The sequence below is a fragment of the Camarhynchus parvulus genome, chromosome 13, assembly GCF_901933205.1.
Source record: "Camarhynchus parvulus chromosome 13, STF_HiC, whole genome shotgun sequence".
Taxonomy (NCBI): Eukaryota; Metazoa; Chordata; class Aves; order Passeriformes; family Thraupidae; genus Camarhynchus; species Camarhynchus parvulus.
The window spans coordinates 3,429,489-3,457,220 of NC_044583.1; the positions used below are offsets into that span (position 1 = coordinate 3,429,489).

A 27,732-nucleotide genomic window follows, 5' to 3' on the forward strand; every position below is an offset into this window, starting at 1 on the left:
TTTTCTCCACCTTGAGAGCAGCAGTGTGTGCTCATGTTGTTTTGTGTCCTATTGTGACAGTTGAGCACTGTGCCAGGGTGCCAGGGACTGGATATTGAGAAGTTCTTCACTGAAAGGTTGTAGCACTGCGCCAAGGTGCCCGGGCCATGTTGGAGTCACGTCAGGTTGCTGAAGTGTTCCAAGCACATCTGGGTGTGGCTCGTGGGAGCTGGCAGCTTTTTAATCATTTTTTTGGATTGGCAGGGCTGTGTTGATGGTTGGATCACAGAATTGTCTGGGTTGGAGAACTCCGAAGTCATTTTTGTTCTTTCCTTATTCTGTTATTTCTGGGAGGGTATGTGGAAATTCCTCCCTGGAGCTGAGGAGTGCCCATCAGAGGGACTCCCACAGGCATTGAGATAGGTGAAATGCATCAATATTTGATCAGTAATCACTTTACTACCTTTAATATAATTTACTATCAATATTGCTTCAAAGATATTGCACTCCTCTACTAGCTAGAGCTACCTACATTGTGTGGTAAAGAATTCTGAATGAGATCTTTTCGCATAATCCTTTCAATCATTAATTATTTTATTTATATTTTTGTGTTGCCATCCTTAATCCTGAAAGACAAAGTTGTATAAAGGCTCAATTGCATAGCTTTAGACATAAACCACTGGCCAAGCCTGAGGCTGGATCAGACTCCTCAGAGAGGAAGAGCCCAGGGGAACTGCAGAGCTTGGGACCCCCATCCGTGCTGCCCCCAGGAGCGACACGGTGGCTGGGTCCTGGAAGCCCTGACGGCGCTGAGGGGCGGCCATGAGCTCTGTCAGCCTGGCCCCGAGGTGCCGGTGCCCGGCGGGGCCGGTGTGAAGCCGGTACCGCTCCCAGGCCAGGCCGCGCCTCAAGAGCCAACACCGCCCCCTCAAGATGGCGCCGACCGGGCGGCGTGAGGGAGCAGGGCGCTGTCACGTGACTCCGCTCCAGCCAATCAGCGCCGGGTGCCACCTCCGTGGCGGGAAGGGGCGCGCGGGAGGAGTCGCTGCCCCATGACAACCAATCAGCGGCGGAGGTATCACGTGGCCCCTCGCCAGCCAATCAGCGGCGGGCGGTGGCGGCGCCAAGATGGCGGACGATAAGGTGAGCGGGCAGGGCCGGGGCTGAGGGGCCGCCGGGGCTGCGGGGAGGCCGCGCCGCTTCCTCCCGCGGGACGGGGGCGGGAATCACCTCCGTGTCTCCCGCAGGACTCGCTGCCTAAGCTGAAGGACCTCGCCTTCCTGAAGGGGCAGCTGGAGAGCCTGCAGCGCAGGGTGGAGGACGAGGTGCAGGCCGGCGTGGGGCAGGTAACGTGCGGGCTGAGGGCGGGCCCACCGCCACCTCTGAGCGGGACTGGTGGGGGGAAAAACAAATCCCAGGGTAAAAACTCACCCCTGGGATATGTCCTGTGTCGCCCCCTCCCCGATGCCGCCTCACTGCGCTCTCCCCTCAGGACGGATCGCTGCTGGCATCGCCCTTGCTCAAAGGTTTCCTGGCGGGATACCTGGTGGCCAAGCTCCGCTTCTCCGCCGTCCTGGGCTTCGTGGCCGGCACCTGCACCGGGATTTATGCCGCCCAGAACTATGCCGTGCCCAACGTTGAGAAGACGATTCGGGACTATGTGAATTCACTGAAAAAAGGTCGGGACTAGCGAGGAGGAGGCCGGAGGCAGCAGGGACTGCAGGAACCGTGCTCCTTAGGTAGCAGGCACAGAGCACCCCTAGGGCTCTGGGAGGCACATAACCTGCACCCTTCTTTTCCCTGGAAAAGGGTTTTGAACCACACCACTGCCACACGTCAGGGGGCTGGTGATGGCTGTTTGTTGGGCATCATGGCAGCAGTGATCACTGCACTAACCCACAGCAGCTTGAGAGCACTGAGGGGCTGCCAGCTGCCTTTTCCCCTTACCTTTCCCTGTGAACTGAGGGGCTGCTGTGCCTGGTCACCTGTGTGCCCTGGCAATGTGCTTTGTGTGGCTTCTCAGGAAGGCTTGTAGTTCTCCTCCTAACCAGAGACAGCACCCTGCTCACCTGCTGCATCACCAGTGTTGCAGGGAACATCCTGCTTGAATCAGGCTCATTAAATTCTTGGTATTTGGTCTCTTCCGTGTTGCAGGGTGAGAGTCTGTGTGCCCTCTCTGCTGACAGCAGCTCACTGCTGGCTCTCACCCGAGATGGAGGTGTTTGGGAACGCTGCTGGCTCTGCCAACAGGCTGCTCCACAGGGGGCTGTGGGCACTGATGCTGCTGCTCTCTGTGGCCATCTACGGCTCCCACGCCCCGCTCCTGACCCTGTGCAAGGTGGACGGGGCCATCCCTTTCAGTTCCACGTCCGTGGTGGTGCTGGTGGAGCTGACCAAGCTGTTGCTGTCGGTGCTGTCGCTGCTGCCGGGGCCGCGTGGGAGCCGCTGCCGGCGGCGCTGTCCTGGCGTCACGCCGCGCCCTTCGCCCTCTCCGCCCTGCTCTACGCTGCCAACAACAACCTGGTGGTGCACATGCAGCTCTTCATGGACCCCAGCACCTTCCAGGTGCTCAGTAACCTGAAGATCGTCAGCACGGCGCTGCTCTACAGCCTCCTGCTGCGGCGGCGCCTGGGCCTGCGCCGCTGGCTGGCCCTGCTGCTGCTGCTGGCCGCCGGTGTCACCTACAGCTGCGGGGGGCTGCGGGGACACGGGGACACCCCAGGGACGCGCCTGCACGTCACCCCCGTGGGGCTGCTGCTGCTCTCCGTGTACTGCCTCATCTCCGGCCTCTCTGCTGTCTACACCGAAGCCATCCTGAAAAGCCAGGCGCTGCCCCTCGGCCTGCAGAACATCTTCCTCTACTTCTTTGGGGTGCTGCTCAACCTGATGGGCTCTGTGTGGACTGGCATGGAGGGCGGGTTCCTGGAGGGCTTCTCCCCGTGGGTGCTGCTGGTCGTGCTCAGTCAGGCTCTGAATGGCCTCATCATGTCCGTGGTGATGAAGCACAGCAGCAACATCACCAGGCTCTTCATCATCTCCTGCTCCATCCTGGTCAATGCTCTCCTCTCTGTTGCCCTCTTCAACCTGCAGCTCACCCTCCTTTTCTTCGTGGCCGTGGCATGCATTGGCCTGGCTGTGCACCTGTACTATGGAGTCACGTAGTCACTGCCTTCCTCCCACGTATCTGGGCAGCCCCAGCCCTTCCTCAGGGCTGGAATCATTCCTGGTGGGAGCCTGCACAGCTCCAAGGATACCCCAAGGAATGCTGCGGGGGAGAGCACCCTGCCCCTGCTTCCACAGGGAAACTGCCCTGCTCCAGTCCAGCCAGGTTCCCATTCCAGATCAGGCATGCCCAGCCTTAGGGGGGTCCTGAACCCCTTGTGCATGTCTCATAGTCTCAAGATGTGCCAGGGGAGGCTCAGGTTGGACCTTAGGAGTGATTTCTTCACAGAAGGGGTGATGAAATATTGGCAGGGGCTGCCCAGCAAGGTGGTGCAGTCACCATCACTGGAGGTGTTTAAGGACTGGGCATGGCACTGAATGCCATGGTCTAGGTGACAGGGTGATGTTCAGTTACAGGTTTGACTCCGTGATCCCAGAGGTCTTTTCCCACATAAATGATTCTGGGACTCTGTGTCCCTTGTCCTCAAGCTGCTTCCCCACACCACAGTGGCCTGGGGAGTGCCCTGGCAGTGCCTCCTGCCAGCCCAGCATGGGACTGGTGCTGTTTCAGCTCCCATGGATGCTGCTTGATCCCTGCCATTCCTGGTGCTGCTTCCCTGGGCCTCTCCCACCTCCACGTTTTTCCAGGCTGGCCCTGCCTGGAGCCCTGCTGTCCTCAGGCCCCGTTTCCCCTTCCTGGCACTGTCTGCAGAGCTGCCAGGGACTGGGGCATGTGGGAACCTTCACCTGCTCCCCAAAAGGGGGATGCCCCCCAAATTTGTACCAAGTCTCTGGCAGGCAGAGGCTACCCAGGGTATTAAAGCTGCAGTTCAACAGCATCCATGTGTCTGTCCTGTGTCTGCCCACCCTGAGGGATGGCTGTGCCTCTTGGGGCAGATTTGGGGACCAGGGGTGTGTCTGAGCCTGACAACACTCACGCCTGAGGGGCACCCACTTTATTCTGTGGCTCCAGTGGGGCTGGCATCCCTCCCAGCAGGCTGAGCTGTGCTCCCACAGGCAGCTTCCCAGCACAGAGCAGGTTTTCCCTCGGGAGCACAGCCAGAGGCTTGGGATAACTCCTGTGCCTGGGGCTGCCCAGTCTCCTGGCATGGCAGGTGGCTCGGTGCAGGGACCCAGTGCTGCCAGGCCAGCTGTCCCCACGCCCCGGCGGTGCCTCAGGGGGTCTGTGAGGGGCCATCGGCTGTGCCTGCCCGTGGGGTGTCCCGCAGGCGCTGGTTGTGCTCGGCGAGTTCCCGCAGCGCCTCCTGCAGCAGCTCCCGGTGCCGGCGCTCCAGGGCCGCCCGCTGCTCCTCCGCCAGGCGCTGCTGGTCCCGGAGCACCTGGGGATGCCCGGGCCGGTCTGGCACAGCCCTGCACAGCCCTGCACAGCCGGGAGAGGTGTCCCCAGCCCTGCCTGCCCACCTGCAGCAGGTGCTGTCTGCAGCCCTGCATCTCCTGCTGGTGATTGAGCAGCAGAGCCTCCAGCTCCCACTCGGCCGCCTCCCGCTCCCGCAGCGCTGCCTCCAGGCTCAGGCCCAGTGCGGTCACCTCCCGCTGCCAGCGCTCTGTGTCCCACTGCGGGGACAGGGACACGGTCAGGGCAGCTCCGGGGTGTGCCTGCTCCCTTGGGCTGCGCTTGGCAGAGCAGTGCCAGGGGAGGAGAGGCAGGAGCTCGCAGTGCTGGGCTCTGCCTGTGCTCACCTCCCCGCTGTGCTCCCGGGCCGGCGCAGAGCCGGCCCCGAGCTCTCGCTGGCGCTGCCGGCAGTGCTGAGCCCGCAGCCGCTGCCGCTGTGCCCTGGCCAGGGCCCGCTGCACCTCCAGGGATGGGCACGGCTGGCACCGGCTCCCTGCCTGCAGGAGAGCAGAGGGGCTCGGGTGGCACCAGGAGCCAGTGCTGGCAGCAGAGCTGGCCCTGGGCAGGGACCCTGCAGGCTCCCACTCACACTGTCACACCCAGGCCATGGCCGTGGCTGTGACACCTTGCTCTGGGATGGCTCCTCCAGCAGCCCCTGCCCTGCGCTGGCCAGAGCTCGGCTGTCCCCTCCCTGGCTTCTGCTGTCAGCCTGTCCTGCAGTATGGGGACAGGGGAGGAGGATGAGTGTGACATGGGGGGCTGAAGAAGGACGTTCAGGTGGAGAGTGAGGCCCTTCCCACCGTGTCCAGCCATGCTCTGTGCCCACATGTCCTCCACCCATTTGCGGGATGCGCGCCTGGCCCCACGCTCCGGCTCTGCTGGCTCCAGGGGTGTCTGGGTCCCAGGCTGCTGGCCTGGAGCTGTATTCCCTGCAGAGACCTGCTCCTGTCAGAGAAGGAGACATTACAGGGACAGAGCTGGGATTCAGGGCTTTTCCTGCACCAGACTGTCCCTGGGTGAGGGGGCCTGGCCTGATCTCTGCCTACCTCAGCGCTGGGCTGGTGCATCTCACTTGTCCCGAGCACCTTGGCCACTGCCTGCTTTTTCTCCCACCTTTGACACTTCAGCACCTGGAAAAGAGGAACTTATTGGGGTGTTTCAGAGCTCCAGGCCTGGCATGGCTCCATGGACACATCTCTCCCCTGGGGCAGCTTCAGCCCTGCCCTCAGTGCTGGACAAGGGCCTTGACACCAGGATGGGTGAGGAGCCTGCACCTTACCCAGCCCAGTGAACGAGGGCCATGCCAGTCCCGTGGATCCAGGGGCATTCCCCACCTGCAGCTCCCTCAGGGCTCTCCTCAGCTGGGCCACAGCTCTCCTCTGCTCAGGGTGGCCAGGCCCAGCCAGCAGTTCCATGCGCAGCCCTCGGATCTCCCTGCGGCGCGCCGCAATCTCCTCCTCAGGGTCCCAGAGTGTGGCAGAGATGGTCTTGGCCAGCCCCTTCACCCTCTCAGCCAGTCCCAGAGCTCCCAGGATCTCCTCTCTGGAGGTGTCTGGGAGAACAGCAAGCCCTGGGCAGGGGCCATGGGGGCCCCCAGCACAGGGGGTGCCATGGAGATGAATGGAGCTGTGTCCAGCTTCCAGTGACTGCAGGTGTCCCCTCCCCGGGCAGCAGCAGGGACTGAGTGCCAGGTGTGGGGCAGGATGGGGGGAATCCTCAGGGAGGGGGCACCCAGAGTGTGTCCTAGTCCCAGGGGCTACCTGGCAGTGACACACACAGCAGCAGGAAGGTCAGGCTGTTCCCCTCCAGCAGCCGCTCCACGATCCAGGGCAGGCAGACAGCTCCAGGTTCCCTGCACTCCCTGCATGTGAGGGGACACCCCAGGAGAGGGCTGGCTCTTACCAGGCCAGGCAGGGACCCAAGGATGTGTTGGCCCCACGTATCCCCAAGCCCACATCCCCAAGGAGCAGTGACACCCCCTTGGCCCCCAGCCACGGCTCCCACTGGGGTGTCCCTCCTGCTTCACCTGCAGGGATGGAATTCCCTGGCCCTCAGCAGGCACAGGGAGTGCTGGAGGGGGAGCAGAGCTCAGCCCTGTACGTACAGCCTGGGGCAGGGCCCGCTGGCCCCTGGGGCCTGCAGGATCCTGAGGGCCGAGCGCTGGCGCCTGCCACCCCCCAGCTCCCGCTCCACGGTGAGAGTGAAGAGGCTGCCAGCCCTGGGGAGAGGGAGGGGCTGCTGTGGGACTGGGGCTGCAGCAGAGCCGGCCCAGCACCCCATGGCCCAGCCCCTCCCAACCTGTGGGATCTGGGCCAAATCCCTCACCCCTGCACAGCGGAGTGCCTGTCTGTGAGGGAATGCTGAGCACACCCCTGGAACAGGGCTGGGAGGGCACCCAGCCCCCTGGCATAGGCACTGATGGCAGCCTGGGCATCGGGCACAGCCACTTCTGTCACCTCCTCCACCATCCTGGAAGCAGAGGGAGACAGGACCAAGTGAGGAGGGTCACACCCATGCCCTGGACTCACTGAGGAACACCCTGCCATGCTGAGGCTGGGCACCATGCTCCCTGCCCAGCCCACCCTGATGGTGGGGTACCACCCCCAGGAGCCATGCTCAGCCCTGGGGCATCAGGTACCTACAGGCCCAGGGGTGCCACATCCACCACCTGCAGGGCTCGGCCGTCGGGACAGAGCAGGTCCCAGGCTTTGTCCTGGCTGCTGACCTGGAATGAGGGGGCTGCATCAGGCAGGGGCAGGAAAAGGGGCTGCTGGCACCCCACACTCACCAGGGGCCCAGACTGCTTGTGGCCATGCACAGGTGAGGGTTGAGGAAGCTCATTTTGGGGTAACTCCCAGCTTTCCCATCCCTGGCACCAGGGAAGGGCAGAGCCCTGGGAACACCCGAGCCCTGTGTGGAGCTTATCAGGCCCTGGCAGCATCCCAGAGCCAAAGGGCAGGAGCCAGCCCAGGGGCAGGAGCTGGCATCACTCCTGTGCCACTCAAGGCCACACTGGAGCAGTGACTGGCCTGGAGAGCCCAGCTGTGGTGGGAGCAGGAAGGGGTTAGAGGGTGATCTGGTCCCACCATGCTGCTGGAGCCCAGGAGGTGCTCTGTGGGCAGCTAAGGCTTCCCACATCTGGAATGTCCTGGAAAGAGGTGAGAACACCTGGGATCCAAAGGTCTCCAGTCCCTGGTCACCCTCTGAATGAGGGGGACTGCGTGCCAGCACAGGGCAAGATGTGCTCATGGCACAGCAGGGGCTGGGCAGTGGCAGAGAGGGAATGGGACCCTCATGCCAGGCCATCCTGCCCTGCTCCTGCTCTACCTGGACCAGGCTGACCATCTGCAGGCTCTGAGTGTCATCCCCCAAGGCCTCCAGTTCCTGGAAGACGGTGTCAATCACCTGTGGACCAGATGGGAGCTGCTGGTTCCCAGACCCATGGCTGGATCCCAGCCCTGCCCTGTTGGGACTGGGCTCTGCTGGGTGACCCAGGAGCCCAGCACTGCACATTGTGCTGTCCCCTCTCCCTGCCAGCTGTCCCTTGTGCCCTCACCTGCCAGATGACACTCTGGAAGGGCAGCTGTGTCCCAGGGCCATGGGGGTCCCACAGCAGCAGGGACACGCTGTAGCCAAGGGGAACCAGGGCCAGCTGGGGCCTTGCCAGATCCAGGACCTTCTCCTGTAGGAGAGACATATCCAGCATGGCACAGCATGGCACAGCCAGCATGGCACAGCATGGCACAGCATGGCATGGCCCATGTGGCTGGGGTTGGGGTTCAGGGAGGACCTGGGGCTCGGGGTACCTGTCCTGCATCCATGTGGAAAACCCCATCGACAGTCAGGGAGCTCTGCTGGTGTGAGGAGAGGGATAATGCTCAGCTTTCCCCTATGCCAGCATGACCAGGGCAGGGCAGAGGGACTGGGCACGCTGGGATGGAGATGGCAGGGGTGGCACAGAGGGCCTGGCATGGGCAGGGCTGAGGAGAGACCCCCTCCCCTCCCCCAGGAGCCCCCAGGAGTCCCTACAAGGGAGGGGCCCATAGGGGGGTAGGGCAGGGTCAGCCCAGGGCCTCAGCTCCCATCAGGGGTGTCCCAGGGGGTGGCACAGAGCCCTGCTCCCTCCTGGTGCCCCAGGGACCCTGGTACCCCAGCTGTCCCTGCCTGCAGCTCTCACCTGGGGCTCCTTCCCAGCCAGCAGGAGCTGTAGGGCATCCTTGCTGCCATCCAGCCAGCTTTGTCCTGGCCCTGCAAACACCGAGGGTGGCATGGTGTGGGGGGTCACCCCCCATCCCAGCCCTGTCCTCCCCCCCTGCACCTGAAGCCACATCCCAGAGCTTCACCCCATTCCTGAGCCCTCCCAGGATGACTCGGAGCCACCAGGATGGGGAGGACACCCTGTGCCGGTCAGCACTGCCCACACCAGCTTGGTCCCAGTGCCAGCACAGCCGTGGTGCCAGCCTGTCCCCTTGTTCCCTGGTGTCCCAGTGCCACCACAGCCGTGATGCCAGCCTGTCCCTTGTTCCCTGGTGTCCCAGTGCCACCACAGCCGTGATGCCAGCCTGTCCCCTGTTCCCTGGTGTCCAGCTGAGGGCTCTGGGGTGCCCTGAGCTCTACCTGCTGCCTGCTGCAGTCCCAGGGCTGCTCGCACGCTGACATCCTGCTCAGCCTGCAGGCACAGAGGGGGAAGGAGCCACACACTCAGCAGCAGCAGGAGCTGGAGGAGACCCCTGGCAGATCCCTGCAAGCCAAGCTGGGCTGTGCCCCAGCACAGCACTCACCTGCTCCATGGGCAGTGTGGCAGCAGAGCCCCTGAGCTGCTGCCTGGCCAGGGCAGGGATGGGGTTACCTGGGCATCTGGTTCTCCTGCATTATTGATGGATGTGGGCAGAGCCAGAGCCAGAGCCAGCCTGGAGACACCCTGCTGCAGGGCTGAGCCTGCTGGCCAAGGATCAGCGGGGCCACAGAGGGCAGGTGGTGCCACTCACACCACTGGGGTGCTCCCAGCTCCAAGAGGGACATCTCAGCCATGCCTGGGACATGAGGGACCCTGGGCTGCCATACAGGGTGTCCCAAGTGACCACAAAGCACAGAACCACTGGAGAGCAGCCATAGCAAGGGAGCACAGAAGGAAATGCCAGCGCTGAGGGTCCCCACAGTGCAGATGGTGGGTGTAGCTATGATATTTTCTGAAAAATCCTTTCCTTAGGATTTTTCCTCCTGAGAAGCTGAGAGGCCTCAGGAACAAAATGTAAACAATGATTATTTGCTGCTGTGGAATGCAATAGGTGCATCTGTGATTGGTTTCGTGTGGTTGTTTCTAATTAATGGCCAATCACAGTCAGCTGGCTTGGACTCTCTGTCTGAGACACAAACCTTTGTTATCATTTCATTCCTTTTCTATTCTTAGCCAGCCTTCTGATGAGATCCTTTCTTCTATTCTATTAGTATAGTTTTAATATAATATATATAATAAAATAATAAATCAAACCTTCTGAAACATGGAATCAGATCCTCATCTCTTCTCTCATCCTAAGACCCCTGTGAACACCACCACAGGTGGGCACCAGGAGAGAGGGCCCAGGGCAGCCCCTGCCCTGCTGTGGGCAGGAGCAGGAGGAGCAGATGCACACGAGTCCCTCTGCCCTGTGAGACCAACGCCCCTGCCCCCCAAAAGTCCCTCAGCTGTGCCTCGGGTGTGAGCCTGATGCCAGCTGGGCACAGATGGAGCAGCACTGGGGGCTCCATCAGCAGCAGGCAGCTCACATGGCAGGGACAGCAGGGACATGCTGGGGCTTGGGGAGTTGCAGGAGGCCAGAAGGAAACCCCTAGGCAGGGTGGAGCCCTGGGTCAGAGCAGGGCACAGGGCTGGGAGGGGTTCCCCTGCCCTTGGCTGGGCACAGCCACAGTGGGATAATGCTGGGGGAAAGCCCTGCTCCAGAGGGGAGCCCAGGCTGGGACTCCAAGAGCACTTGGAGGGTCCTGTGAGCCTCCCCAGCACTGGTGGGAAGGGTCACACACCCCCTCCTGCTCTGGGGCAGGGTCTGGCCCTGTCCAGGCAGCTGTCCCCATGTCGGTGCTCCCAAGGCACAGCAAAGCCCAGGATTCAGGAGACAGAGATTGATTTCTGTTTCTCATCCATCAGCAGCAGCTGCTGCTCCCTGTTCCATGTCCAGCCAGCCCAGCACTCCCCAGGTGCAGGGACACCCTGTTGCTTATGCACCCTGGGTTAGGGCAACACCAGCCTCACAGCCCAGGGCACTGCCCTTCCTCCCAACAGGGCCCTGCCAGCCCCCCCCAGGGGCACTGCCCATCCAGCCCAGGGCACTGCCCAGCCTCCCACAGCCCAGGGCACTGCCCATCCTCCCTGGGGCTGCCCAGGGCACTGCCCAGCCTCCCACAGCCCAGGGCACTGCCCATCCTCCCTGGGGCTGCCCAGCGCTGCTGGCACAGCCCCACAGCCCCTCCACCCGGGCAGGGCACACCCTGAGTCCCTCCCGACCCACACCTGGACCCCCTGCCCTGTTCAGGAGCTCCCCAGCTCCAGCCTTGGTGCTTCCCCCACCCCCAGGCAGCCCAGGCTGTGTTTGCCCTCAGGTCAGGTGTACCTGTGCCCAAACAGAGACAGGGAGGGACACAGGGAACACCCAGGCACAGGGTTTAATGCAGAGGCAGGACGGGCCCTGGGGAGAGGAGCAGGGCTGGCCAGGTGAGCACTGCCTGCCACCAGCCCCAGGACACAGAGTGACAGGACAGGGGGGATGGCTTCCCACTGCCAGAGGCAGGGCTGGATGGGATATTGGGAAGGAATTCCTCCCTGGGAGGGTGGGCAGGCCCTGGCTCAGGGTGCCCAGAGCAGCTGTGGCTGCCCCTGGATCCCTGGCAGTGCCCAAGGCCAGGTTGGACAGGGCTTGGAGCAGCCTGGGACAGTGGGAGGTGTCCCTGCCATGGCAGGGGGTGGGAATGAGATGAGCTTTAAGGTTCCTTTCAACTGAAACTGCCCTGTGATTCTATGATTCTCCCCCATCCCCTTTTCCCCAAGCCTGTCCCTTCCCCACCCACCCCTTTCCTTTGAATACTCCCCAGTCCTGCATCCCAATAATCCATTTTCTCCTTACTATGAGAGATTCTCTGAATAACCCAGAACAAATTAATTTCCTTTTTAATCACTTAAAAAGCTTCTGGTTGCACCTCCTCAAGGTCCCACTTGGACCCATCCTCCAGTGCTTCAGGTCGAGGTGTAAGGAGCTGCTCCAGCCCATTAGCATTTGTGCACAGGGTGTTTAATTTAGTCATTTTCCTGGTTTTCATGGGTTTTTGGTTTTTCCCTTAGGCATGAGAGCAGCCAAGCAGCATCCTGCCAAACCTGACATTCAGGGTGAGGAGAGGGAAGATCAGCCCAGGGGCCATGGAGGCTCCAAGGATGCCTGGACTGGAGGGGCTGAAATGTGTGGGGAGCTCAGGGCAGGCACCAGCAGAGCCCAGCAGGGCTGGGGACGCCTGAGTGCTGCCAGTGAGATCTGATGGAGCTGAGCTTGTCCAGGCCAGGTGACATGGCAGGGACAGGGGGGCGTGCTGGGCTTGGGGAGCTGGACTTGGCCACAGGGACATCCCCAGTGGGAGATGGCACAGGACTGAGGTGAGGGGTGCCCCAGGACCTGCTGGGCACAGGCATGTGCTAATCACATATCCTGTGAACACAGACAGACACAGCTCCCTGAACACAGACAGACACAGCTCTCTCAGGATTTTCCTAGGAAGCTGTGAGAAAGCTCAGAAAAAAGATAAGAAACAATCCTTATCTCCACTTGCTGCACCTGTTGTTTTGCACATGTGGAACGTGTTACGGAGGTTGTTTACCAATCCTTAATTGGCCACTGGTGATGGTGTTTGGGTTAATTGACCAGTTAGACCAAAGCTGTATCAGACTGTCTGCAAGGGCAATGGGGTTTTTCTTACTAGTGTAGTTTCATACAGAAGAATAAAGTGATTGATCAGCCTTCTGCAATCATGGAGTCAACGTTCATTATTCCCCATGCAGGGGCTCTGCTATGACAGAGGCACAGCAGGAAAACCCCATGGACAGCTCTGCTCCACCAGGGAGCCCCTCAGCCCCTCAGCAGAACAGGAGCTGAGGGCCTGCCCAGGAGCCCCTGTGGGGCAGCAAGAGCAGAACAGGAGCTGAGGGCCTGCCCAGGAGCCCCTGTGGGGCAGCAAGAGCAGAACAGGAGCTGAGGGCCTGCCCAGGAGCCCCTCTGGGCACAGCACTGCCGGGCAGGGTCTCGGTGCCCGTCAGGCTCTGCGGCAGGACCTGCTCCTGGCCAGACACATGGCCCCAGCCCCAGCCAGCAGGGCCAGGGCCACGCAGAGCGGGGCCACCACGGCGGCAGGGTCACAGTGCAGCACGGACACGGGCACCTGTGCCACCTGCCAGCCCTGGTACTGCTCTGGGGAGTGGCACCTGTAGTCCCCGGGCCAGCCCTGGCCCAGGTGCCCCATGGCTGCCAGCGCCTGCAGCCCCCCGGCCCCGGAGCAGGAGCAGCTGAAGGGGTTCCCAGCCACAGCCACGTCCTGCAGGCGCCCCAGGAGCTTCACCTCAGCCCTGGGCAGCTCCGAAATGGAGTTGTTGTCCAGGTGGAGGGTGTCCAGCATGGGGTAATTCCTGATGGAGGGCACGGCCTGCAGCAGGTTTTGGTTCAGGAAGAGTTTCCTCATGGAGCTGAGGGAGATGTCTACAGCGTGGAGGTGGTTGTGGCTCATGTCCAGCACCTGGAGGTGGGGAGGCAGCGGGGCTGGCACTTCATCCAAGCCAGTGTTGGACAGGTTGAAGTGCAGGAGGGATGGTGGCCACTGGCAGGAGGAGGATGGTTCTGCCCTAAGCTCGTTGTAGCTGAGATCCAGGTGCTGGAGCTGTGGCAGCAGCCCCACGCCCTCACACACACCCTGGTAGGAGCTGAGGTTGTTGTGGTGCAGACTGAGCTGCTGGAGCTGAGGGAAAGCTCCCTGGCAGAAGGCAGGGGCCAGGCTCCCGTCCCCGAGGCTGTTGTGTGCCAGGCTCAGGGAGTGCAGGGCTCTGAGCAGCCTCCCGATGGCACAGGGCAGGCTGGTGACACGGGAGCTGGTGACAGCCAGCTGCTCCAGGGTCCCCAGCCACCTGCCCAGGCTGGAGAAGGCCGGCTCATGGCCCGTCAGAGGGGCACAGGTCACGTTGTGGAAGCTCAGGGACAGGATGGGCAAGTCCTGCCCATCCATGTCACTCCAGTCGCCCGTGCCCTGGAAAATGCAGCTGTCAAAGGCCAGCTCCCGCACGTGGGTGTAGGAGAAGAACCTCAGCACACGGGCCAGGAGCACCTCAGGTACCAGGACATTTCCAATAATGATTTTCTGGATGATAAGGGAGCCCAGAGTGTCAATGATGGAGTCATCCAGGTCCCCGATGGGGAAGTCTGCGTATTTCTGCAGATCCCCACCCCAGAACTCCACCACAGGAGCTGGCAGGCACTGGATGATGCTGCCAGCCGTCTCCTCGGACAGGTTGTAGCACACACAGATCTCCTGGGTGCGGTTGAAGAAACATCTGTTCCTCCTGCCCTCTGCAGCCACCTGCAGCCCCAGCAACAGGAGCACAGCCACGCTCATGGTGAACAGCCTGAAAACTGGAGGAGAAACGGTGAATGGCAGCTGAGGGGAGCACTGTGCCCCATGTTGGGAAGGATGAAAGTTTGACAAGAAAGTCTCACAGATATGTGTGCTTAGCAGAAAGATTTTTAAATGTAGAATCTGATGAAAGAACAGAGATGGAAGCAAATTTTGATATAGAAGAAAATAATTGCTGAGCCAGTCTTACTGGATAACTAAGGAGGCAAAGTTAGTTAGAAGGGGTTTTTATGGCTTAGAGCAAAGGATAAACCCACCTCAAACAAGAAGATGTTTTTACCAAGCAGAAAAATAGCACAGGCAAACAAGGCAGCAAAGTTGCAAGGAGAAAAAAGGTCTCAGAATTTTCCACTGCAAGAAAACTGAAGAACAACTTCTAGCTTAAACTGTAATGTACTAACTTTTAGTGATTGGAGAATAGTAACATAAATATGAAATTATAGTAGTTATGATAGGCTATAGGTAAAAGTTAAGGTATAGATTGGCTCTACTGTATTAAATGCTAAGCAAAGAAAAGTCTATAATGCAATGTAACCAAAACCAAAGGGTGTCCAGGCCTGCCTGCAGCTGGAGCTGACAGCTGTGGGCACAGCTCTGTCACCCACGACCCTGGACTGCTGTAACCTCTTAAATAGAATAAACTGCATTTTGAAGAGACACCTGGAGTCCCACATCCCTCATTTCAGCTCTTACAGGCCCAGACTGGAGGGGTGGCTGGGGCAGGCTGAGCCCTGCAGAGCCACCCCTTGGGGACGGGGCACTGCCCTCGTCCCTCCTGCTCCCGCCTGGCCACTGAGCCACGGCTGGGACAGCGCTCAGGCCAGCAGCCAAACGCCAGGAATGCACCTGTGCCACCTGTGCCACCTGTGCCACCCTGCCCGCCCAGGGAGCCTCCCGAGGCTCTGCCTGCCCTGCCTCGCTCCAGGCTCCCGCTCCTGACCGAGCAGGAAATGCCTGCAGGAACTACAAATGCGGAGTTGCAGACAGCAAAGCCAGATGTATCAGCGTGACCAGGGAGAGCCCCAGCTCTGTTTGTTCCTCTGTAATCTGGGGCAGGAAATTGCAACAGGCGGCTTCATGTTTTCTCCTTTCTCACCCAGCAATTTGATTCATCCCCAGCCCCCAGAGGGGTGCTAGAAAATGACCCCTGAAGGTGTGAACACATCCCTGCCAGCGCCAGACGCCGGTCAGCTGACACAGTCTGATCCCTGATCACCAGATTTGCAAAAGAAGCAGCAAGCAAAGATTAAAGGCTCCTAAACATATGCTGACTCAGCCCAAAGGGAGTTTTTGGGGGTCCCCAGCCCAGCCTCCAGCTCCGAGCAGTTCTGTCGCCGGCACCAGCCCTGACCAGGCACAGCTTTCCTTGGCCACATCCCAGAGCCCCCCCAGGCCGGAGCTGTCCCTACCTGTCCGTGCCATGCCGGGGCCGCAGCGCCCTGCCCCGCCGCTCTGCCCGCACCTGCAGCAGCGCCCCTCGCCGCGGGCAGCAGCGCCGGGCCGGGTCTGTGTGTCCGTGTGTCCGTGTGTCCGTGTGTCTGTGCGGTGACTCACGGCCAGATCACACCCCAACGCTTCCTTGCTCCGCTCCTTCCTCCAGCCGCTGCCAAACCCCGCGCGGAAGCCGCCAAAGGCTCCGAGCGCTCGGCTCAGCTCAGCTCAGCTCAGCTCAGCTCAGCTCAGCTCAGCTCAGCTCAGCTCAGCCCCGTCCGGCACCGCTGCTGCTGCCCGGGCCCCGCCGGGGGAGCCCTCGCTGCTCCGGCTGTGTCCAGGTGTGCTCCAGCTGTGCTCCGGCTGTGTTCAGCTGTGCTCCAGCCGTCTCCAGGTGTGTGCAGCTGTGCTCCAGCTGTGCTCCAGCTGTGTCCAGGTGTGTGCAGCTGTGTTCCACTGCCCGGGCCGGGGCTGGCAGACCACTCGAGCCCGGCTCCCGGGCACAGCCCTCGCTCCCTCAGTGGCTTCCTGAGAGGACAGAGCCACCCGAGGCACTTCTGCTCGGCTTCCCTGCGGCCGGAGCGCCGGCGCCGCTGGCTTTCCTAGGGAGGGGGAGGGAACAGAGCGTGGCCAAGGTTCCCCAAATGCATCGTCGGGACCGGCCCTTACAGATGCTCTGGTGTTGCTGTGCCTCAGTGTGATGGTGTTCGCAGGGGTCCCAGGATGAGGGAAGAGACGAGAATCTGGACTCCATGTTTCAGAAGACTGATTTATTATTTTATGATATATATATCATATTAAAAGAAAATGATATATTAAAACTACACTAAAGAATAGAAGAAATTATTTCATCAGAAGGCTAGCAAGGAATAGAAAGGAATGATAATAAAATCTTGTGACAGACCGAGACAGGCCGAGCCAGCTGGACTGTGATTGGCCATTAATTAGCAACAACCACATGAGACCAATCACAGATGCACCTGTTGCATTCCACAGCAGCAGATAACCATTTTTCTGAGGCCTCTCAGCTTCTCAGGAGAAAAGATCCTAAGGAAAGGATTTTCCATAAAACGTGTCTGTGACACCTCAGGGCTCCCCAGGTGCTGGGCACCCTGCAGGCAATGCAGAAGGGACAGGACTGTCACACCTGGCACCCAGACTGTGATAGATGAGTAATGCCATGATTGGCTCTCACAGTTAATGGACAAATATCATGTATTTAGGTTAAGAAAAGTTTATAGATTTGTAGTTATGTTGTACCCCCTTGCGTGGTTATCAAGGGACAGCCGGGGTTGGGACATCTGGGAGGGCTGGCTTGTCATTGTGGTGACATCTGACCTCAATCAAGATTTGAGGAAGAGATCTCCACCACTGGACAGTGAAGAAGGGGTTGATGGACAGAACTTTGGGAGGGGTTAAAGGGTTAAAAGGGAAAACCTCCATTGTGAGAGGGCTGAGCACATGGCGAGGAAAATCTTTTGCTCCCAGCGCTGTAACCTTTTTTCTTTCTTCAGTCTTCTGTTGTATTTTTGATAAGGTTTAATAAACCCTCCTAAACTATGAGGAGTGAGTAGGTATTTCTCACCCAGACCATGCCCAGGGGCCTGTGTTCCATGAAGGATGGGGATGACACGATTCCCATCCATTGTTTGAGTATCCAGAGCTGCACAGGGCACTCCTGCACCAGAAGGAGCCAGAAGTGCTCCAGAAATGCTCCAGAAATGCTCCAGAAATGCTGGATGTGGCACTGAGTGCTCTGAGACAAGGTGGTGATCAAAGCTTGGACTTGATGATCTTGGAGATCTTTTCCAGCCTAAAAGGTTCTGTGATTCCATGATCTGTCAGGAATTTTTTCTTTCCCAGAGATTTCTCTGCCTATGTTGGATTCAGAAAGGGCTTCAGAAAAGTAAGGAAATGTTGGAATTTCCGGCTCTTTCTTGCTCCAAGGTCAGGGTGAATAAAACTCAGGGGATGTTGTTTTTGAAGTCTCACTCTGAAGTTTATTATCCTTATCTATTACAAACTCATGAGATGCGAGCTCTCTCTAACAAGTCAGGAAAGTGAGCTACAATGGTGTCTGTTCAAGGCTATTTAAGTCCCAATTACCCAATAAACAGCTGACATTTATATTATTTATGCTTTTAACCGAATTATGATCACCCAAAACCCACAATGAGGACATCCTTCATCCAATTAGAGAAAAGCACCCAGATTCATGAAGAAGAAGGAAGAAGAAGGTGCAAAAAACAACTAACCCACACCCCAAATTCTCCATCTTGGCTCCCATTTATCACCATATATTAAAACCCCAAATCTAAGTTTTTTGCCCTGTGAGACCACACTTCTAACCAACTACACACCCATAATCCCAGCGCTATTAATAAATTTTGGAAGCCCTCTCCACAGCCCCAGGTCAAATGCAGTGTTCTCCTAAGGGTCTGTGCCTTTCAGCACAGAAAGTTTAAAATTCTCACCATCCAGGGTTCCAACAATGAAACTGCAGGGCCGGACAATGCAACTCCCAGTTTGCTGTAGGTAATGTGGCTCTACAGCTGGGCTGGGGTCCCTCGCTCTCTGGGACTCCTGTGCAGAGGTGCTCAGCAATTCCGTGATTCCTCTCCTACATCCTTGCGTTACACGGAATTCCTCAGCACAGGAAGGACATGGAGCTGCTGGAGGAGGCTCAGGGGAGACCTCAGAGGCCCTGCCAGGGCCTAAAGGGGCTCCAGCAGAGGGATTTGGGATTAGGGCCTGGAGAGACAGGACACAGGGAATGGCTTCCCACTGCCAGAGGGCAGGGATGGATGGGATATTGGGAAGGAATTCTTCCTGTGAGGGTGGGAAGGCCCTGGCACAGGGTGCCCAGAGAAGCTGTGGATGCCCCATCCCTGGAGGTGTCCCAGGCCAGGCTGGACAGGGCTTGGAGTACCCTGGGATAATGGAAGGTGTCCCTGCCCATGGTGGAGGGGTTGGAACTGGATGAGCTTTTAAGGTCTCTATCCAAAAGGGTCTGGAATTCCATGAAACTGCTGCTGAGTGATGATGGAAAAGCGCCAGCTGCCCTCTGAGCTCTCCTCCTGGCCCCGTCAGACGAGGCCCCAGCTCTGCCCGGGCTGGCACCTTCAATTTCTGCCCTCCAGTTGCAAATTCCCCAAACACCTCGCTGGGGAACTGCTCTGCCCTCGGTCCCTGGGCAGGGACCCGCCTTGTTCCGCATTTCTGGTGAACCTTTGAGGGCTTTTTTTGCCCTCAGCACAACCACCACCCATCCTACCCCTCCGTGGCACAGCCGCCCATGCCCGGAGCGGGCTGCACGCTCCGCTTGGGAAGAGGGGGCAGGATCGCGCTTTCCCCGCCCCGGGACCGCCCCAGGACGGCCCCAGGACGGCCTTTTCCTCCTCCTTTTCCTCGTCCTGCTCCTCCTCCTCTCCCCGCTCCGCCATGTGGGGCCGGCGGCGGGCCCGGCGCGGCGGCCACAGCGCGGAGGAGCTGCGGGCGCGGCGGCGGGAGCGAGAGGCAGGTCCGGCCGGGCACAGCGGGCACAGCCGGGGGTGTGCGGGGTCCCCCGGGGGTGGGAGGGACCCCCCAGCTCAGCCCTTGCCATCCCCATCCCATCCCCGTCCCGCGGGATGCGCCGGGTGAGCGGCGCCGCTGCCCGCTCGGGGAAGCGTTTTACAGCTTCGGGCTTTAACCCTTGGGCTTTCTGCCACGAATCCCCCGTTTCTTCCATGAATCCCCCGTTTCTTCCATGAATTCCCCCGTTTCTTCCACGAATTCCCCGTTTCTTCCACGAATTCCCTGTTTCTGCCGTGAATTCCCCGTTTCTCCCACAGCCCCCGCACTGTTTGGGTTTTCCAAGGTCTCAGCCTGGAGCAAAGGAGGCTCGGGGGACCCTTGTGGCTCTGCACAGCTCCTGCCAGGAGGGGACAGCCGGGGGGATCGGGCTCTGCCCCAGGGAACAGGGACAGGAGGAGAGGGAATGGCCTCAGGCTGGGCCAGGGCAGGTTTAGGTTGGATATTAAGGAAAATTTCTTCATCAGAAGGTTGGTCAGGCATTAGAACAGGTGGAGTCACCATTCCTGGAAGTGTTTTCCAAAACCAAATAGATAGGGCACTTGGGGTATGGCTTAGTGGCCGTGGTGGTGTTCAGTTGAAGGCTGGAGTTGATGATCTTGCACGTCTTTCCCAACTTTAATGATTTTCTGATCCTGTGTGAAATCCTGCCTCAGGTCCCTCCAGCTGGCCCTTATCCCAGCAGTGGTTTCACACTTTGTGTGCCCCACCCGCAGCCCTGCCCGTGCATCCCTTCCAGGCTTGCCCAGGGAGGAATGGGCAGCTCCTCCCTGGATTAAGGGAGGAGTGATGCCCTTGGGGGGCTGGAGGAGCGTCCTGCCCGGGCAGGGCAGGTGTGACTGTGCCGTGCCCTGCAGCTCTCCGCAGGGCCCGGCGGCAGGAGCAGCTGGTCAGCAAGCGGCTCCTGCGGGAGGACAGCGCCGCCCAGGAGGGGACACAGGATGGAGCAGATGGTGTGCCAGACCCGCTCTCAGAGGAAGAGGTGAAGAACCTGACGTTACCCGTGGCAATGGGGGTCCTGGGGGGTCTTCCCCAGACTCAGCATGTGAAGGAGTTTGAGCAGGGCTGGGTTTGGGAATGGTTCTGGGTCACTGCCAGGCACAGTTAAGGCTCCTTGTGCCCACCTTTATGCCCTGGGCTCCTTTGCCTCGAGGATTAATGGGGTGAAATCTTAATGCTGGCAGTGCTGGGAGCTCACCCACATCTGAATTCCGTGGCAGGTTCTGGAGCTGCTCAGGGGTGTGCAGAGGGGTTCTGAGGACAGGAAGCGATGGCTCGGCCGCCTGCGCTGGGCTCTGCAGAACGAGGACACTCAGCAGAAGTTTGTCAGGTCAGCCCAGGCCTGCTGTGTCTCTTATCAGGGGCATGTCTCCAGGGCCCTGTGTCCCTGTGCTTGGGTGGCTGAGCTGGGAGGTGACAGCAGCCTTTGGGTCCCCAGGTTGGATGGCAGCATCCGGACACTCACCGGGCTCTTCACCAGCAGCCTGGCCGAGCTGCAGCTGGAGGCTGCGCGCTGTCTGCACGAGCTGTCCCACTCCAGTGTCCCTGCTGTGGCTGAGGCGTGCCTGCCTGTCACCTCCTACCTGCTCACCTACCTGTCGGGACACAGCCTGGAGCTCACGGTGAGGTCCATGTGAGATCCATTCCCACCTGGGAGTTCTTTGGTGTGCTTGGTGTTGATCTCTTCTGGTCACACGTGGCTCACATGGGAGCTGCTGAGGAAGGGCCCTCTGGAAGCCTCTGGAGGCAAAAATCTTTTGGCATCACAGCCTTACCCCTGGAGCAGGACTGTTCCCACTGCCCAGGTGTTACAACCTGCCCTGAGCTGGGGTAACTGAGTTCTTGTTCATCACAGATCCCTTGGGTTGGAGTAGAGTGGAACCACACTGAGTGACCCATGTTTGTGTACATATATGTGTATTAAAAAAATATATATATATATGGTAGGTTTATAGGTATGTAAGCATTTTGGTTGTTATCTGTAGAAATGACACAATATAAAAGTACAAAGATGTCACTTAAGAAAATATATAAGGAAAAGAAAGAAAGGGTAAGAGTAGGATAAGAGTAGATAGAATGCGCTGTGCAGCTTGATGTGGGAAGGAGCCAACAGCTGGAGTAGCTGTGGGATGGCCAGGGGTTTTCCAGCTGCTCCATGGGGAAGCAGCCAGCCTCAGAGCTCAGGAGGGAGGTGGGCAGTGACCCCACTGCTGATCCCATTTGAGTGCAGCACACAGGCAGGCTCCAGGAGAGCCAGAGGGGGCTCAGGGAAATGTCACCCTGAAAAACCTCCACAGTGGGAGTGATCAGATCCCAGCTTCAGCCAGAAAAAGAACAAACTGTGTGGGGCCTGGGGCTGTGCTGGCTGCCCAGGGGTCACCTCCTGCTCTGCTGTGTCCTTGCAGGAGCTGTGTTTGTACACACTGGGGAACCTCGTAGTAGAAAGTGAGGCTGTGAGGAAGCAACTGCTGCCTCAGGGCATTATTCCAGTGCTGGCATCCTGCATCCAGGTGGGTGAAACAGCTCAGCCACATTTCTGCTGTGCCCTGGAGAGACTTTTCTGGCTGACAGCCCTGAGTCACCAGCCCTCCTTCCAGCTCTGGGGAAGCTCTGCAGGGAGCTGCTCCCATGAGCCTGAGGGTCACTTGTGGGCTCCCTGTGCTCGTTCTCAGGGCTCAGCTCAGCACCTTGTGCTCTTCTCCAGCTGAATCCCCTCATCCAGTGGCTGCCTGGGACAGTTTGTAGCACAGCTGCCCCCTCTGCCTGGCCTGGGTCCAGCAGGGCTGTGGTTTGCAGGTCCAAATGCTCAAACCAGGACGTCTGCTGCATTTGGGCTAAGCCCATTGAATGTGGGGAGGGGAACAGCTCAGCTCTGCTGTGGTCACAGGTTCCTGTGTCCCTCCTGGTCCCCTGTGTGCCCCCTCTTCTCCAAGCACAGCGGGGCTGTGCCACTCAGCTGGGTTTGGTTGGCACCCTGGGGCCCTGGCTGTGCCAGGGGGGATCAGCTCTGTTCTCTTTGTTGCAGTCCCCTCACGAGGCAGTGCTGGAAGGTGTGGGCTATGTCCTCTCTCAGCTCTGTTCTCTTTGTTGCAGTCCCCTCACGAGGCAGTGCTGGAAGGCGTGGGCTATGTCCTCTCACAGCTCCTCCAAGCCAAGGAAGCACCCACAGAGATCATCCCGTGAGTCTGAGCCTCTGAACCCTGTACCAGGACAGGCCCTGGGGTCTCCAGTGGTATTTGTGTACTGGGGGCATGATGCCTTCCCCATCCCAGTGACATTCATAGTTGAGGGCACAATCCTGCCAGAACTGTGCAAGTTTTGATACAGATCAGGGAGCAGGGCTTGGCTCCTTTCCCTCAGCCTCATCTGAGCAGACAGCTCTGGTATTTCAGTAAAGGCCAGCATGGAGCAGGGAAGGCTCACAGGGACTTCTGGCTGTGTTCCTCTTGCAAAGGAAAAGATCAACTTGACAGCCCCCAGTGCCAAAAATGTGACCTCAGTCAGTGTCCTGAGTGTCCCCAGGCCCTGCCTTGGACAGGGAGAGCCCAAGGCTGCAGCCCTAGGCTCAGAGTCCCTTCCAGGTGTGTGCTTGGACCCTGTGGCCCCCAGGATGGGTACAGCAGTTCCCTGCTCAGGGTCTGTGTGTCCCTGTTGGTGTCCTACCTGTGCTCCAGCCTGTGCCTCCATTAACTGTGCCCTCTGTCCCCAGGCTGGTCCTGGACTCGGCTCTGCCCCAGCACATGCTCCAGCTGGTCTGCTCTGGCCTCAAGGCTGCCATGGGAGCAGCTGTGGAGTTTGCCTGGTGTCTCCACTACATCATTTGTAGGTAAATGCAGTTTTCTCCTCATTTTGAGTTCCCGGGGGGCAGCCAAACAGAGGCATGAAGGCTCATGGTCCTGTGAGGGGATCTGGATTGGGAAAGAATTCCCCAGCCAGCCTGGGTGTCCCAGCTCTCCTGTGTGAGCACGTGCTGTTTGCAGAGCAGGATCACTGAGTTCTTTTACAGGGTGGTAAAGGGTGATAAACCTGAGGAGGCTGTTTCTAGTCCTCTGAAATGCCCCCAGATTGCTTTCCCATGCCTGGAGTTGTCCCCCACCCTTCCCAAGGCAAGCTCCCTGAATCCTCACACTTGTGGGGTTGGCCCAGGGCCACCCATCTGGGCTGTGCCAGCAATCCCTGCCTGCCACTGGAGCCAAGGAATGAGTAGATACTCAAGGGTCAGGGCTGTTATTCCCAGACCCACACAGATAATTCCAGTGAATCTGTTTTTCATGGGCTTTTAAATTTTCTCATAAGCTCAGGAAAAAAACCCTGCTATTCCAATGTGAAATAAGGAAATAAGTCACTGTTCCAACATGAAATAAGCCCTGTGGTGGTTCAGGAGAGCACTCTGAACTTCCAGGCCCCGCTGTTTGGTGTGGGGATGTGGCAGTTTCCCCCCTCCAAGCTCCAGGGCACTGCACTGTCCCTCCCTGTGCAGGCACCAAGACAACGAGCTGCTGCTGGCACTGGGGGCCGTGCCCGCGCTCACCTCGCTGCTGCTCGACCTGGCTGCCCAAATCCCCCAGGAGGCTCCCGAGGGCCTGGAGCTGGTGAGAGGTGGGCAGGGGGCAGGCTGTTCTCAGGCTGGCTGGGGGGACACTGCTCAGCCAAAGCCCTGCTGTGTCCCTGTGTCACAGCTGGTGTGCCCCGTGCTGCGGTGTCTCAGTAACCTGCTGGCACAGACAGACTGCCAGAGCCCGGACAGACGGCTGCTCATCGCCCTGTTCCTCATCCTGCAGTGCTTCCTGCAGCAGCACCCCTTCCTCGTCCACGAGTGCCTGTGGCTGCTCAACAACCTCACAGGTCAGTGTCCCACAGCTGCTGGCACAGCTGGGCACTGCTGGCACTGCCCTGGTTTTGTTCACACGTTCCTTCTGTGCCCACCCAGCGGATGATCCCTCCTGCTGCTCTGCTCTGCTGTCCCTGGACCTGCTGCCGGCCCTGCTGCAGCTCCTGACATGTTCCCAGATGGGCACAGTGCTGGTAGACCCTGCCCCAGGCATTGGGAGTGCTGGGGGAGCGCTGGAGTTTCAGGAACATGAATCCCACACTGGCAGTGCTGAGTTGGGGGGCGGATGGGGCAGCAGTGACAGCTTGGCAGGAGGTCTCTGTGGTGGCAGTCACCAGCCACCTCCCCTGGAGCCACTCCAGCTGTGTGTGCCTTGTCCCAGCGTAAGAGTGGTCCCAAGGGAGGTGTTAGCTTGGGGCCACCTCAGAGCAGGCCTGGGAATGCTCCTGCCTTTGCTTTGCAAGACCCCAAAGCTTTAGGGGACTGGGGACTCTGCCAGGAGTGGGTGGTGAGGCTGGGTCTGCCTGGCACAGGGATGAACAGTGCCTTGGGGTGGGTGTGGAGAAGGCTTCCCAAATCCAGAGGTTTGGTGGGCAAGCACCTGGCAGGGCAAGAAAAAAGGTGGAGAGAGGGACTTTGGGCAAGGACATGAGTGACAAAACAGGGAATGGTTTCACCCTGAGAGGGCAGGGTTAGATGGGACATTGGGAAGAACTCTTTCCTGTTAGAGTGGTGAGGCCCTGGCACAGGTTGCCAGAGAAGGGATGGGGCTTGGAGCAGACTGGGATAGTGGAAAGTGTTCCTGGCTATGGCAGGGTGAGCTTTAAGGTCCCTTCTAACCCAAACCATTCCACAACTCCATGGCATGGGCAGTGGTTGGGATCCCTCCCAAGCCTGTCAGGAATGTGCCCATGGGGCATTCACTGCTCCCTCCTGTCCTTCCCACAGGTCCTGACTGTGCTGTGTAACATGGCAGAGAAGGGACAGTCCCAGTGCCAGCGGCTGCTCCAGCAGCCCCTCCTGGCCCAGCTCCTGCCCCTGCTCACACTGCCCGACCCTGAGGCTGTGGGGCAGTGCCTGGAGCTGCTGCACCTCCTCTTCCTGCACTGCCCAGAGGTGAGAGCTCAGGGGGCAGGATTGTAGAGGGGATGGGGAATGATTACTGTGGGGGTTGTTGTTGTTGTGGAGTGGGATTATTGTCATCATCTGAGTCACAGTGCCCTCAGGGACTGCCACACCACCCTCCACCCCCCAGCAGTCAGGCCCCTGCCCAAAGGGACACTCTGGGGCACAGGGTGGGTGGAAGCCCTTGTTGTGTCTGCAGAGTTCCTTTCTTATTGGCAAGGACTGGTGTTGGGGCAGGTTGTTTCTACCCCAAGTTTTCTTTTGCTCCTGCTGAGGTTGTTCCCCTTGCTGCAGCTCACAGGGATGAATTCTCTGTGAGCTGGGCAGGCCCTGGCTCACGGTGCCCAGAGCAGCTGGATGCTTGGAGCACCTGGTGGAAGGTGTCCCTGCCTGTGCCAGGGGGTGGGAATGAGAGGGGCTTTAAAGTCCTTCCCAGCCAACCACCAGCATGGCAGGGTTCACCTGGATTGGGAATGCAGCTCTGGGGAATTCCTTCAGCCCTGTTCCCTGGGATGTGGTGGCTTGGGCAGAGATGATCAGCTGCAGCACCCAGCCAGCTCTCAGCCTCTCCTCTCACACAGGCTGCTGCTGATTTCACCAGGCAAGGAGGGCACCAGGCCCTGGAGCAGCACCAGAGCACCCCAGAGCTGCAGGAGCGGGCACAGGCACTGCTGGTCATGGTCAGGCAGCCCCCAGGAGCCCCCAGTGCCTGCCAGGCCACACTGGCTGCCTCCTCCTAGGCCTTGCCCCCTCCCTTCCCTCCTCTGAACTGCCAGGCGAGGAATAAACTGTTCACCCCAGTGCCCAGCTTCCCAAGGGCTGCTCAGGGCTCTGATGTGCCCAGTGCTGGCTGCATGGGGGGCTGGTCCTTGTCACCACCCAGTAGCCACCAGCCTGGTGCCCCCCAGAGCGTGGAGCAGGGGCAGAGCTGAGCTGCAGCCCAGGCAGACACTCTCCTGTGCCAGGGAGGGCTGAAGGGCTGCATCAGCCATTCCTTGGGCTCTCAGCCACCACCAAGCTCAAGGTAAGCACATTGTGTTTATGAACTGATAAATTAAAGATACATCTTTGACATTAAAGATAATCACTCGAGTCTCCAGCAGGTGTGTACTTCCTGTCTGTTGTCATGCATGGCCTTTCACGACACTCTCCAAGGCCTTGCCTACTTCATCCACACTCAGGTAGCTCAGTGGGATGCTCTTCTCCTTCCCAAACTCTGTGGGAAAACAGGCAGGGTGAGAGGGGGCAGGTGTGGGGTCCTTTCCTGCTGCAAGGCACTGATGTCACAGCCCAGGCTCCATCACCACATCCCAGTGTTCCTCCACAGTGCCCAAGTTATCATTTCCACCTTCTTATTCTCCTCTATTCCCTTGGAAAGAACTCAAATCAGCTCAACACCTTTCCCATTCTCCTTTTGTTAGCTCTGGCTGGGCAGACACACATCCAAGAGCAACCCTGTGGCCTTCAGCCTCATCCCAGCAAGGTGCTCCCCTCAGGAAAGCAGCCTGGAAACCTGTTCGTACAGCTGCCCCGACCTGGGCTGACCCCGGGCTCCATTTCCCTGCCAGTCCCACCCAGACACACGAGACTGCCCTGCTCTGTGCTTCAAGAGTCACTGCATCTTTTCAACAGGTTCCTAAATTAATTTTTTCTGGCCCAGATGACCTTTGAGGAAAACAAATCCTTTCCAGAGGGGCTTTTTCTGCATTTTTATTGCTGTTTCACTGAGGAGGCAGTGAAAATAAAGGAGGAACAGCCACATTTCTGTGTAGTGACTGGGGTGGGGGTGGGAGATGAGCCAGATCCAGAGGCTGGGAAGGTCCTGCTGAGCACTGGGCCCTGCTGTGCTTCCCCCGGGTCCCTTCCCTGCAGTGACCCCACAGTCTGTGCCGAGGGCAGCTGCTCCCTCTCCACCACGCTCCTGCTGTAACCCCTGCACTGCCGTGCTGCAGCCCGCAGCTGCACTGCCTGCCTGGAGGGCGGCAGGGCTGGCCCGGAGCAGCTGTGGCTGCCCCAGCCCCGCAGTGCCCAGGCCGGACAGGGCCACAGCAGCCGGCTCGGTGGAAGGTGTCCCAGCCATGGCAGCAGGGGAGCTTTAAAATTGCTTCTAACCCAGTCAGTGATTCTCCCATCCCCGTCCTCCCGTGCCTGTCCCTTCCCCACGCACCTCCCATAAATACTGACGGTCCCTGAGCTCCCTTCCAACCCCAACCATGCCCTGATAATTCCGTGGTATTTCCGGCGAGCACTCACCATACCGAGCCCAGAGCTTGGGCTGGATACCGGAGCACTCGCGGATCAGGATGGGGAAGTCGGGATTTGCCTTCTTCAGGGTCACGTAGTGCTGCTCGATGAATTCCCTGCGGAGGGAAAGAGGAGCGGCGGGTCCCTCTGGCTCCTCCCCTGGAGGAGCACCCCCGGCCCCGGCCCGGCCCATCCCCGCGCTGACCTGACGCCCTGGCTGCTATGGGAGTGCTGGCACAGGTGGATGCGGAGCTCCCTCAGCGCCAGGCCCAGCCTGCCCCCGATGCTCTTCACAGCGACCGCCGCCATCTTCCCTGCCCGGACAACAGCGGGGGCGGGACCGCGGCCCCTCCGCCAATCGCAGCGCCCGCTGCTG

The 27,732-nt window shown here is 59.4% G+C and overlaps 5 protein-coding genes across 6 annotated transcripts; 3 read left to right on the forward strand and 2 right to left on the reverse strand.

Annotated features, from left to right (window-relative positions):
• The first annotated feature begins 1,053 nt into the window (after positions 1 to 1,053).
• Positions 1,054 to 2,118, forward strand: LOC115908577 (SLC35A4 upstream open reading frame protein-like). The gene is made up of 3 exons (XM_030957278.1): positions 1,054 to 1,122; positions 1,227 to 1,325; positions 1,472 to 2,118. Exons 1-3 carry the CDS (start codon positions 1,108 to 1,110, stop codon positions 1,667 to 1,669), a joined length of 312 nt encoding a protein of 103 aa, XP_030813138.1. The 5' UTR covers positions 1,054 to 1,107; the 3' UTR covers positions 1,670 to 2,118.
• A 39-nt stretch (positions 2,119 to 2,157) lies between these two features.
• SLC35A4 (solute carrier family 35 member A4) lies at positions 2,158 to 4,154 on the forward strand. Its single transcript, XM_030957277.1, is given in 2 exon segments — positions 2,158 to 2,408; positions 2,411 to 4,154. Coding segments are annotated over 2 exon segments (948 nt in total). The 5' UTR covers positions 2,158 to 2,191; the 3' UTR covers positions 3,142 to 4,154.
• A 7,878-nt stretch (positions 4,155 to 12,032) lies between these two features.
• Positions 12,033 to 16,146, reverse strand: CD14 (CD14 molecule). The gene is made up of 2 exons (XM_030957576.1): positions 15,562 to 16,146; positions 12,033 to 14,151 (listed from the first exon to the last, which is right to left on the reverse strand). The coding sequence occupies exons 1-2, from the start codon at positions 15,572 to 15,574 to the stop codon at positions 12,788 to 12,790; spliced, it is 1,377 nt and encodes a 458-aa protein (XP_030813436.1). The 5' UTR covers positions 15,575 to 16,146; the 3' UTR covers positions 12,033 to 12,787.
• A 2,878-nt stretch (positions 16,147 to 19,024) lies between these two features.
• On the forward strand, positions 19,025 to 26,191 carry TMCO6 (transmembrane and coiled-coil domains 6). Its single transcript, XM_030957679.1, has 12 exons — positions 19,025 to 19,103; positions 20,014 to 20,138; positions 20,377 to 20,486; positions 20,595 to 20,778; positions 21,562 to 21,666; positions 22,250 to 22,335; positions 22,866 to 22,982; positions 23,637 to 23,748; positions 23,836 to 24,001; positions 24,087 to 24,181; positions 24,936 to 25,103; positions 25,694 to 26,191. The coding sequence occupies exons 1-12, from the start codon at positions 19,025 to 19,027 to the stop codon at positions 25,850 to 25,852; spliced, it is 1,506 nt and encodes a 501-aa protein (XP_030813539.1). The 3' UTR covers positions 25,853 to 26,191.
• Positions 26,132 to 27,691, reverse strand: NDUFA2 (NADH:ubiquinone oxidoreductase subunit A2). Of its 2 annotated transcripts, none has more exons than XM_030957681.1 (3): positions 27,562 to 27,691; positions 27,366 to 27,472; positions 26,132 to 26,328 (listed from the first exon to the last, which is right to left on the reverse strand). In XM_030957681.1, the coding sequence occupies exons 1-3, from the start codon at positions 27,663 to 27,665 to the stop codon at positions 26,237 to 26,239; spliced, it is 303 nt and encodes a 100-aa protein (XP_030813541.1). In that variant the 5' UTR covers positions 27,666 to 27,691; the 3' UTR covers positions 26,132 to 26,236. The 2 variants fall into 2 exon arrangements, with proteins under 2 accessions (XP_030813541.1, XP_030813540.1); XM_030957680.1 differs by having other exon boundaries at positions 26,154 to 26,328; positions 27,280 to 27,472.
• Between the last annotated feature and the right edge of the window lie 41 nt (positions 27,692 to 27,732).